A 12389-nucleotide genomic window follows, 5' to 3' on the forward strand; every position below is an offset into this window, starting at 1 on the left:
AGTCTCATACCCCTTTCCCTCCCTCTCTGGTGGGGCGTGTGTTGTGCTGCTCCCACGTAACCTACTAGAAGTGCTTCATGGTCCCTCTGACCAGGAAAAGTCACAAAAGGCTCAGGGGCTCCCAGAACTGAGGATGTCATTCTTGTTCCAAGAGGCTTAAGGTCTTGGTCAACTTTTCTCTCCACTTGCTTTGCAAGTGGTTCATAGTTACTGTTGATTTACAGACTTCCCTTTGCCTTGCAGCAATTTTCAAAATACTAAGTGCATTTTTTTTACCCTTGGTACAGGCACAGAGTGAGGTCAGACTACAGCCATAATTAGAGAACAGAGTATTTTTTCACATTTTTGTGGTAGGCAGCACTGTAGTACCTGTCATTTTAATAAAATACTGTGAAGTATTTTGGAGCCAGCCTTTACATCTGGTTGTAATTTGTCTTACTGGTACTTGCTTAGACATCCAATTCTTGTGACATTCCTGTGTTCTATAATGGCAGAAATTTTGTCTCCCCTTTGTCAAAGCATTGCTTAGTGTGTTCTCTAATCCAGCACAGGGGATTATCTTGCGCCAAGCTATGGTCTGATGTGGGGCAGATCAGGAATTGAAAACAAGTGACAAGGATTGAAGAGCTTTCACAGGGCAAAGCAGGGGTGTAGACAAGGTCAGCCATGCTTTAAAATTATATCAGTAAAAGAAGATAAAGTGGATAAATAAAGACTTCTGGGTGGTACAACCAGGAGCAAGTCATTTTGGCTAGTACAGAGCACAGAGGATCTTAGAGTGCTGAGAGGTTAAATAAAGAAAATTCACCTGGCCAGGCTCCTGACCTGTCCTAATGAAAGGATTAATTTCCACTGCTCCTAAAACATATTGTCATGCTTTCCCCCAGACCCTGTCCCAACACTGAAGGGTGCTTTGGCTTCCATGCCTTCTCCAGACAGGCCGCCTCTGTTTGACCTTACTCTGTGCTCTCTTTTGCTATGCAGGCTACACATAGTTTATAAAAATGTTGTAATTTCCAGTGGTATTTCTTTAAAGGACTCGGTGTCGTGTTCCCAGCTGAATGCTTGGAAGCAAACTCTAGGTTTTCACTTTTAGTTTGGGGTGGATCTGGACTGATATAGCCTCGCAGCTCTGTGGAGACCTTCCCAGTCAACTGCCTTTGCCCCAAGTTACGAACATCTTTTAGATGCCCTGGTTCAGTAGCAAAGTTAAGTGGCTAAACTAACCAAACTACAACCTATTTCTGAAGTCCTGTTCTGAGGAATACCTTCATGCTTCCTCCAATAAAATACCTGTAGCGCATGTGGTTCTGTGAGGAAGGGCTCATCTGGGGGCTGCCCCCTCCAGGTCCCCAGCATCCTGCAGCAACATGTGAGGCTGTGGAGGTGCAGCTGTGCCTGGGGTGGCATTGCCTCACACGACAGTACTGAATGTCACATTACAGCTAAAATACTGAAATGGAATTAATTAATCTACCCATTGCATTACGTTTAGGATAACACTCAGTAGCATGAGTCCTCTGTGGTAAAACTCCATTCTTGTGGAGCTTTTTAGGGTATCAAGATAAGTCGACTGTCTTCATCCCATGGAAAAGCACTTGCAGCCAGCTGGAAATGGCCAAAAGGAGATTGCTGGATGAATTTGTCCCAGAGCTTTATGTAGTACACTTGTCCCTGTCTAATTCATATCTTCCTGCTCCTTTTACTTCATGTGTCTGGAATGCAGCTTCCTCTGGGAGAAGAACTTGCAATACCCTGCAAATCTCTTAACACCCTAATTTCTGTAGAAAGAAACCATGTGTTGTAAACGGATCTTGTTAACTGGCAACCTCCAATAAAATTGGAAAATTGGCAATATTTCCATGAATTTTACTGCAGTGGGTACTGTCAGTTAGCACAGCTATGAAGTCTAAACAAACTGAAAATACAAGCATAATCAAAAAACAATTTTTAAAAACTTAAAGGCAGATGACTATGCACACTTGTTATGATCTTTCTCCTGTTTAGCAAAGTGGACGTGTAGATTTAATTTGCCCCTACACTGCACACGCCAATGACTGTGTTCTAAAATAAGTCCCATTCAGCTCCAGAGTTTCTTTGAACTCCTTGGAGTTTAGAGATAAAAAAATAGCTTATTGATCAGTGATAACTGTGATGTGAGACAGTTATTTGTGCTGCAATTTCATCCATGCTTCTTCCTGCGTAAGATAGTGCCTGAGGACACAATTTTCTGTGACCAACCTGCAAATTCGAAAGAAAACAGAGCTTTGGAAATTAGGATGTCTCTCTACCCCAGCTTGGAGATGTTTGGAACAGAGCGATGAAACAGAGCCTACTCACCTGTAGCATGAGTCCCCTGCGGAAGATACTTGTGGCTTGTGGGCAAAGCATCGGATTTCTCATTTCTTCTTGGCTTTGATATTCAGGTTTGAGCTGTCCTTCTGCCTCTTCAGCTACAAAAACACACTTTCTAAGCTTGTTTAACTGATAGAATAATTTGGAGCTAAAAGAAATTGTTACATGAGTTAGTTTTCAAATTAATATACGCAATTAATAACAGCGAAATAACCTTAAGAAGTGAAAGAGATTTTTAATATCACTGAAGATGCATTGCTGCAGTTTGCAGGCATAAAATACTCAACTGGCTATTTGATATTTTTTTGGAGAATAAAGCATGAAGGAGCTTGACCACATCACTCCCCTATTTAGATGACTTCTGTCCTCCGGTACGTTCCTAAATTGGTCATTTGGACCTAGTGGTGCTGTTCCTGTGTTTTCAAAGAACAAACTCTGTGAGTTTTCTTGGCACAAACCTGGGAAGGGAAAAAAGGTTTTTCTAATGATTCCACGGGACCCATTTTGCTTTCATGAGAAGTCTGAATTAAAGTACCTAAGTTCCATTAATTTTTTCTTAGATCTCCAGATTTCTAAGGTACATGCACTCCTTCCCACCTAGCTTCTTACCCGTGCTATGCAAGTAAATATGTTCCTTATCAATACACAATAGGATGTTTCCATTCATAGGTTCATTAACCTTATAAACAAAAGGGATTACTGCAATCTGCATGCTACAGGTTTCTGTTTTCTAAATAAGTGTCACATAAAATAGCCCATCAATTTCAGGAAAATATTTTATCTTGATTCTAATATTAGCCCCGATAGAAAGTCCACCATACTCAAGCATCCCAAATTTTAGATTATTCAGTGGCAATGAAATTACAGATGTTTACATTTAATATATTCTCCCAATTAAAATCCCTTATGCTGGAGCCTACTGGTTGAATGAAAACTCTTGCACCTTTTGAGAATTGAGAATATAATAAATATTCATATGATCAGCTGTATAACATTGAGAAGGACATCTGGCTCAGGAAGGTTCATTTGGTTGGTTTACAATCCATATCCATTAACATTAGAAAAGATTGCAGGAATTTATCTGCCAGAGGGTTTAACGGATAAAGTAGAGGGTCAATTTTGTTCCTCTTAACTGATCATTTTTGACATTTAGTTACTATATAGGGGAAAAGAACAGAAGAGTTGCTTTCCACAGAAAACAGTCTCAACTGTTATGACTAGAAGTACTAAATAAATGTAAAAAAAAAAAATCCTTGCTGTAAACCAGAAAAGCATTATTTGTTGGCAAAATCTTATTAGAATCAGCTATTTCCAGCATATGGGTCTCCCAGGTGAGGACAAATCATTTTTATTTCCAAAAAGCAAGGGGGTGATAGAAATATATTGTGTTAGAAGCAGCATCTGTATTCAGCAACTGATCTGGCTTTGTGTGCAGCATATGGACCCTCAGGTGTAAAGCCACAGAACTTACTCTTTCTTTTCTATGACAAGAAGGTGTGGGAAAGATGTTAATTTGGATTATAAAGAGTAAAAGTGGGCAATTTTATAAAATAAATATATTAATATAAAGATGTGAATTTGTAGTTATCAGTAAGTTACTGAAAGGAGACCCTACCCACTTTCTAAATGCAAAAAAAGATCTTTTAAATAATTTGCCTCTTAAATTTTTAATTTAAGTTGCCTTTTGATAATAAGCTTAGAGCTGATCATTGCACCGTTAACTACCTTCCGGGAAAGCATCAGCTGCTAGGTGCCTGTGCTGGGTCAGTTTGTGTTCCTGACATAAATGCTGTAAATCTCTGAGGGAGATTTAGGGGGAGAGATGGATGGCTTCAAATATCTTAGAAGCTTTGGTGCTCTCAGGATTCAAATCCCTCTGAAGTCATGAACTTTTCATAAAGCACACTGCAGAAAAATTAGATCCCATCATAAGATCCATTGTTAGGAAATGCTTCTGCGGTGTTGTTGTTCTCAGCCTTGTTTTTTGGGGGTCTAGGATTATGATTTCTGCCTTGGAAGGATTTTTTTTTAAGGTAGATATCCATATATATCACTCTTAAGTATCACATTTTGGATGATTTGATAGTATTAGAGAAAAAAATCTAGATATCTGTTTTGAAGGACTTTAAGTTTCATATACATATGAACTGTATCTCTCTAGTTTCCCATAGTTTCAACAGTTAAAAATATATGTATAAACCCCTGTTTACCATAATCTTGTTCCCTCAAAGTGTCATCCATTGTGTAGTCTGAGAAAACTAAGAAATTAGTCCTGCGAAGGGGCAGCTTGTTTTCTGTGCTTACTCTTAGCATGAATAATGGGATTCCTGGGGGAAAAAAAAAACAAACCACACACACACAAAACAGAAATCCAAGTGTTTCTGTATAGCCTGCAAATATTAAATGCTGCTCAGGTAGCTCTATGTTTTGAAATAAGTGGATCAAATTCTCTGCAGAATGTAATCTGGGCACGGGCTGCCACTGTTCAAAATGTACATATGTTTGGAGAACAGCTTGTGGTGAATTCTTAAAAAAGGTGTGGATAGATTAGTAAAAATTTTTAAGGGCGAGTGGAATCATTTATCACCAGTCAAGTGATTTGAGGCTTCCTTTAAAAGGTTCCTTTATTAAATGCTCTACTTAGATAAAAATAAAGCATTGAAGGTGCAATTTAAGAAAAATTATGATGTGTTAAGAAAGCCATAATTAAATGCCAAAATACTGGACATTTCTTCCTGGGAAGACACCTGTGATGCAGGGAGAGATTGAATTGCTGCAGAGCTCCGTGCTGTCCCTGGTTGTGAACAGTGGCAGAGAGGACAGCACCTACAGCAGACAGAGACCTTTCCCAGGCATCTCCTCAGCTTTCACAGCCATGACTTTCTGATTTAATCAGCAGCGGATCCACCCCTGTCAAGTTGTCTCATCCCTTTCTGAATCCTTTCATTCTTCTGGCCCTCCAGAAGTTTGCCCCACCTTCTCTCCTCCAAGGTGCAGATAGCAACCTCATGGACGACTTCGAACAGAGGCTGTTCTCTGCTCCCAGCTGCCATGCTGTCCTTCTCTGAATCTTTGCTAGCTCGGTGCTATGATTTTTGAGTGGGGATACTGGAACTATCAGCAACACTCAGACTTTAGGTGCACAGTAATAACTAGCAAACGTTTGTTTCATTTGCTATCCTTTTTCTAAAAATCTTAAAGTACTTTTTACTCTTTTACTAAGTTTACATTTTTAGAGAAGTAGGCATGCTTATTTCAAGATCTCCTGAGTGGTAATAATTACTTGAAGGCCTATCCCTGATTAAGGTTAGGCAGGGTTATTTTTTCCTCATGTGCATCCTCCTGCCTTTCTTTTCATGAGATCTTGTCTGCCACTTCACTCAGCCCACTCGGTACTGTAAGTATTACAGCTCTTCCATGACTGTTTTAGATATGACCATTCTGGATGGTAAAAATTCTCCATTATGGAAATTTATAGTTCATTTCTACCTTTGTTCCTTAGCTTTTGCCTAATTAATCCCCTATGAGAGTATCTCCTTATCCCTTCACAATGTATTTTACCACCACTCTTAAAAATTAAAAGTTTTCTAATATAATCTAACATGTTCATATTTTCATAAACAACCTGCATCCCTTAAAAGCACTTGTGCTTGTAAATTAATCCTTAAATAAATCCTCCCCTCCCAAGGCAGCAGCAGGGGCTATGGTGGCCAGGATATTGTGGCTTAGGAGAAACCTCAGGCAGAAGTCCACTGGGTAAGAGCAAGCAGAGACCGGGAAGTCCTCCAGATGTTATTGGGAGAGAAGGAGCCAGGAGACAAACATCTCCTCATATGATCTAGAAATGCACAGAAACCAGCTGCTTCTGAACGGCTATGAGTTTCATCAGTAATTCACTGGATTTTCCCATAAAACCGTGATATAGCATACCAGCAGTCTCCTTTGCAGACTCTGATAGAGATTCAGGTTCCTTCTGCAAAATCTTTCCACTCCCCACTCTGCAGCAGCATCATATGACAACACATTGCACCAATGCAACCTCAGAAGAGGAGCATTAAATCCTCAAAAACCAAAGTGCAGTAGAAAAGATAATTCAACAGACACAAGCTTTGTTCTGAAGGTCACCTACCATTGAGCCTTTCATAGCAAGGCAGGACTAAGTGAGCGCAGCAATACAAAAACATCTACAGTAGACACATTTATCAGAAAGGTAAAGGCCATTAGGCTTAAAAGAAAGAAAAAAGGAATACAAGGTTCCTCCTCTTTCTCCCTCCCTAACCTTATCTCAGGATTTGGAACAGAATCAGACTCTCATGGCTCTCCCACCTCCAGCTTTGATTTTAGCAGACATCACAAACATGCAGACATCTGCTGTATTCTCTTGTCAAGTGTAAGAAGTCCAACAGAAATTGTTCTGGCAAATTAATAGGATTTCCCACCCACCCCCCACTACTGTAATGGTATCTCCACTTAGCAAAAACACCTTCTTTAGAGTTAGCAATGGCAAGCACAGGAATTTTAACTATGGCATCTTGGCTATAATACTTTCATTTCTTTCTTCCTACTAAACTTCTTGTTCTTTCCTATAAGGCAGTCTCGTTTTCAGATCTCCACTGCTGTGTAGTAATTTCATACAGACCATGTATTACGTGTACCAGAAACGGGCATGGTTTAGTCTTAGCTTAAGTGATTCTTGGTGATGCTTTAAGAATTGATTTGATGTGAAAGGCGCTGTGTGAATGTAAACTGCTTCAGTGCTAAGTTACTTTCACTTGTTTACTTACTGCTATGCATGCGTGACAGTTACACATCTGCATACAGGGCAAAATAAATGCCAGTTTTGAACAAAGCATGCCTTTTCATATTTAGTATATTTTAAAACATAGAAACGTTTAGATATTGTGACATAACTTAGGTTCTTATTTCGTAAGCAGCAAGACATTTCTGAAGTACACTAGTTGTGTTCGTGTTACTAAAGCCATAATTTAATTTATATTTTTGCCTGAACTATAGTGGTAAATTAATTTTTAACACTGTAGGCAACACTCGCGTCTATACTAGGAAAAAAAAGTTGCTTTGAGGTATGTGTATTGTGACTTCGCATGAGATGTGGAATCTGTGTTTGTCACCATCACCTTCAGGGAACGTTTATCAGAGGGCTGACAAATTTGTTCTTCAGTGATGGACTATTCTGAACACATCTCCTGTTAGAGCCTTGTTTTATATGAGCATTGATAGCCTAGATATTTCAAAAAAAATGTTTGTTTAATCTTTTCTTTCACCTTTTCCAAGTTCTTTTTAGATATTACAATTTTAAGGAGATATTATTTTAAGAAAAAAGAAACACAACTGTTTTTAAAGACCGGTTGCAGGTGGATAGTGAGGCCAAGCAGCTTTGTGCTGTTTGCCAAGACTGAAATGGGGGATTGGTGAGGGATACCCAGATACCATTAGGATATTAATAGAATATATAGTCAAATTTAATTGTGATAAGCATATTTATGAGTAATAGAAAGAAAAATACCATGCTCTTTGGGGAGTCTAGGTAGAAAGAATAGTCAGCTATAGTATTTGCATTTAGTTAAAAAGCAGAGAAGAAAAGGGAAGGAACACTGGGAGAAAGATCAAGAGTAATATTTAGAAAACTCAGTGGAACATGAGGGGAAAAAACAGAACAAGGGAATGGATGGGGTACACAGAAAGGTGGAGAGCCACAGAGAAGAGCAAAAGGAGAAGCAAAGTTGATCTGTAATGTGTTGAGATTGCGTGGGGGGGGGGTCTATTTGATGTAGTAAATGTGTCCATGCACTCATAATTAACTGTAAATTCATGCTGGCACGTATCTAATTAGAAAGCTGCACATCTCAATAAATCTTCAGTATGATTTCTGTTTATCAATTAACATATTTGAAAGGAGGAGAACAATTTAGTGAACCCTGAGCATTTGCAGTAATAACATCTAGTTGTATATAAAATAAATCCTCTTTGTAGTGCCTCTATTGCAACATGCAAATAAAGGAATTCTGTAAACTAGGAGGTGGGAGGAAATTTATGACTACTACTTATTGTGCAAATTTATCCCCTTCACTGTTTTAATGCCTTGTTGTTCTCCTGATCTGTTTATTATGTTGCTAAATGCCAGGTTTGCAAACTAGCTGAACCATAAACTGATTTTGGACTCCATATGTATATGCCATGTATATATGCACATCCAGATTCTGAAGTTTTAGAGAAATCTGGACTCTGTTAATGCAAATGACACTGTATAAGAGTTTATATTCTTATATATTTATACACAAGCTGATTTTTAATTCATATTGAACTTTCTTCCAAATGAACTCATTCTTTTTTGCTTGTGAACATCACCACTTGTTGCAGCATATGTTAATTGTATCTATTGTTTCTTGTCTAGCTGTACCCCATAAAATAGGGCGGATAATTGATGGAAGTCCTGCAGATCGCTGTGCAAAACTTAAAGTTGGAGACCGGATCTTAGCTGTGAATGGCCAGTCTATTATTAACATGCCTCATGCAGATATTGTGAAGCTAATTAAAGATGCAGGTCTCAGTGTAACTCTTCGCATCATTCCTCAGGAGGGTAAGTCAATGGCCCTTAAAAACATGAAGAAAATTTTAAGTAGCCTCCAATTAGCTTGAATTATGTCACTGCTTGAAAGAACGTCTTTTGTTTCGCTTTCTCAGCTGTAACGTACAGCACACCAAAATTACAGCCTTAGAACTAGCTGAATAATATCTGAATTCTTGAAAAGGTTTCTAGTTATGAAAAGGGTATTTAAAGCAAGCATGGAGAAACCTGAGAGCAAGCTGAGTACCAGCGAGTCAGTTTTAATGTCTTTTGGAAGAATTGTCTTCTACATAGAAAAGCACCCCCCAGGAGAGCCAAGTATTGAGTTTGTTCGCTTATATCCTGCTATAAACCAAAGTCTGGCTCACAAGAGACTGCAATGTCTGTCATGAGGCATCTTCAGCTACCAGCTACCCGTTGCAAAGTGATGTGAAGGAAGAGTTCGGGTTTGGTAGTTAGCTCTACATACATCACTATAAATGCACAAGGCAGGAAAGAACTGAACCCTAAATTATCCCATTTGTAAGGTGAGGATAAGGGGACAGACTCATTATTCTGGTCATTACCACAGCTAATCAGTGAAGATCTTTTGATGTTGATTTCATGGGTTTGGGGGTTGATTTCAGGGGGTTTTTTTAGGTTAGCGATGTGCTGTATTGGTATATGAATTGTACTGTATTAATGAGGCTGTGGCTTTATATCTCAGCAACAAATACCATTAGAGCTAGGAATGTCACACAGCAAGTAATGTAATTACTTAATGATCCATGCTCCAGTTAGATGACCTTTACCTTCTGCTGCTGCATCCAGCAACAGGACAAGGAAATAGTCTGACACTGACCATGGACTGCAATCAGAGGAACTTATCTACTTTGTTAAATTAATTCAGTGAAGGGAAAAACCCAAACATACATGAGTTCAGAATTTGTACCAAGAGCTGCAAATCTGTGGTGTATAATCACTGGAGGGCACTTTTGCAAGCATCTACAAACAAGTGTGATGCTATGTGCAGTCCACGCAGCTTATTTAGGTCTCCATTGTGCACAGATTAACTCATATTAGCAAATTGCTAATAGTTCACTGTTAGAGATGGATACCTTAAATTAGAAAGAAAGCGGAGGTGTAGCTGAGAGGCAGTGGTACAAGATGTTCTCGGGTGCTAGTGATGAGAAACTATTTGTGCCCAAGGCATGGCTTCCCTGTGTGACTGTGCGACACTGGATACCTCATTTGCCTTCTGATACCAGCTTCCCAGCTTATACAACTAGGAAAAAATCTAAAACCTCTGTAATGTACTTTCAGGTAAAAAATACTATATAAATGCAAAGCAGTTTTTGAAGCAGCTTATGATTTGACTAGTTCATCCATAGTTATGTGGGTAATGTAGAAATTAGGGACAATACTCCCAATCTTCATCTCTGAAACTTTGCAATACAAAAGAGTCTCAAAGATGCAAAATGGGCAATTAAAGCCTTAAGCATAGTAATTACACAGATAAGTATTGCTTATGCCTGCATGAAGAGTGCTTTAAGTGCAAATGTACAAGCTTTTTTGACAATTAAGACTAAACTGAAAAGATTTTTAATAAAGTAGCCAAAATTTTTAAAATAATTATGAGCATAAATTAAATAAGTAGAGAGCCATTAGAAATGTGCAGTCATAGGGGACAAACTCACATGTTAAAAACTAAAAACTAAAAAAGAAAAAGATAAAATCATTCAAAATTCAAACTAGATTCAAATATAAAACTAGGCAAGGTCTGGATGGTGCATAGCTATTGCTGTTAGGGACGTTCAGCTATACACATGTTCATTCTGGATGCTTTGCACCACACCACACTGGCCTCACTCATTCTGTTGCAAACAGGAATAAAAGAATACACTGTGTACCTTTGCTGTTCATAATCCATCCGCAGTTCTGCAGTGCTCTGTCCTCTGTGGGTGGAGTCTCTCTCATTTACACTTCTTAATAGGTAAATGATGAGCAACATAACTGTGACAGTGTGTCGGGAGCAATATATTCACTATGAGCTCAGTGCCAAATGTGTCTTCCCACAAGCGCAGCAGAAAGCCTGAAGGAAGATTGGCGTCCCTTATTTGTAACAAGGCCACGAGGCCACATTTCCTACCTCTCTGTCTTTTTTAATTTTATGTTGTTTGGAAAGAAGGATTCTGGTTTTCTGCAGTGTTCCTATGTGAAACCCTGGTCATTTGGCACAATACAGTGAAATAAAACATTGGTGTAGCTGGTTAGTCAGAATTTATTGAGATTGGTTTTACTGTTCACAGTCCCCAAAGATTCAAAAAAAAGATAGGAAACTATTGTTGAGCTCAGACAGCAGGAGCTAACACAAGTACCCCAGTGTTTTAGCTTTTGTGACAACAGTCTGTCATCCCATAACAGTGGTGAAGGCAATAAAATCATTCATTCTTTCGAAATGAAAAGTTTTCAAATATCAGTATTTCTAGGCTTTAAAAGAAAACATGAAACACAGAAGCCATTCGCCTTGTTCAATTCCGTTTTAAATAATGGAGGTGTCAACCAGAGTTATAGAAGTGACTAAGATTTCAGATCCCACAGACTATCAAAAGGAGCCCATTAAGTTCAGATGTCTTAAAATCTAATTATAACCCAAGAGAGTAAAAGCGACAAAGCATAAATTTTCAGAGGTAGCGTGTGACCAAAAATTATTATTGTCTACCTTTGCCCTTTATTAAATGCCATGCGGTGACAGGTCTTTAATCTCCAGCTTCCCATTATGCAGAGCTGAACAGCCCAGCCTCGGCCCCCAGCTCGGAGAAGCAGAGCCCCATGGCCCAGCAGCACAGCCCCATGGCCCAGCAGAGTCCCCTGGCGCAGCAGAGCCCCGTCGCCCAGCACAGCCCCGTCTCCCAGCCACCGCCTCCACAGCCCCTCCAGCTGCAGGGACATGAAAACAGGTAAGAGTGGCTCCTCCAGACTCTGCCTCCTGGGAGGACCACAGGACACCATTGTGCTGGGTCTTCATGCTGTTTCTAGCAGCTGTGAGCCATCGCTTGTGGGGCTCTGGGAAGCCACAGTCTTGACATGGCGCTCGCAGAGCATGAATTGTGCATGCCAGGATGATCTGTAAATCTTGTTCAGGTATGAAACATGTTATTATGAACAAGGGTCTAGCCAACCTTCCCCAAACACCCATCAGGATCATGTTTGCCAAGGAACTAAACACTGAAGTATTCCTTGCTAATAAGTTCATTGCTAACATACTACTTTTATATCACTACAACTTACAAAGTATGGGTTATATTTGTATCTGATCGTGAGGTGGCTTTTTCTTTTAATTATCTTACATGTCTTTTTTTCTTCTATTAGAGTTCTGGAGTCAGGAAGATATTTTTATAACAGATTTTATCCACGGTGTAGCATTTTCCAGCTAATTTCTCATGTGTAATTTATGCATAGGCATTGA

General features: G+C 39.3%; 1 protein-coding gene across 6 annotated transcripts in view; it reads left to right on the plus strand.

Annotated features, from left to right (window-relative positions):
• The window catches only part of MAGI2 (membrane associated guanylate kinase, WW and PDZ domain containing 2), a 764477-nt gene that overhangs the window by 705504 nt on the left and 46584 nt on the right, over window positions 1–12389 (plus strand). For 4 of the 6 annotated variants that reach the window (XM_064444109.1, XM_064444087.1, XM_064444116.1 and 1 more), the window contains 2 exons: window positions 8768–8953; window positions 11706–11880. In XM_064444109.1, the coding sequence (XP_064300179.1) occupies window positions 8768–8953; window positions 11706–11880 (361 nt within the window). Of the gene's footprint in view, window positions 1–8767; window positions 8954–11690; window positions 11881–12389 lie in introns of all 6 variants that reach the window. The other 2 variants (XM_064444078.1, XM_064444093.1) reach the window with 1 other exon arrangement.

The sequence above is a fragment of the Phalacrocorax carbo genome, chromosome 1 (assembly GCF_963921805.1).
Source record: "Phalacrocorax carbo chromosome 1, bPhaCar2.1, whole genome shotgun sequence".
Taxonomy (NCBI): Eukaryota; Metazoa; Chordata; class Aves; order Suliformes; family Phalacrocoracidae; genus Phalacrocorax; species Phalacrocorax carbo.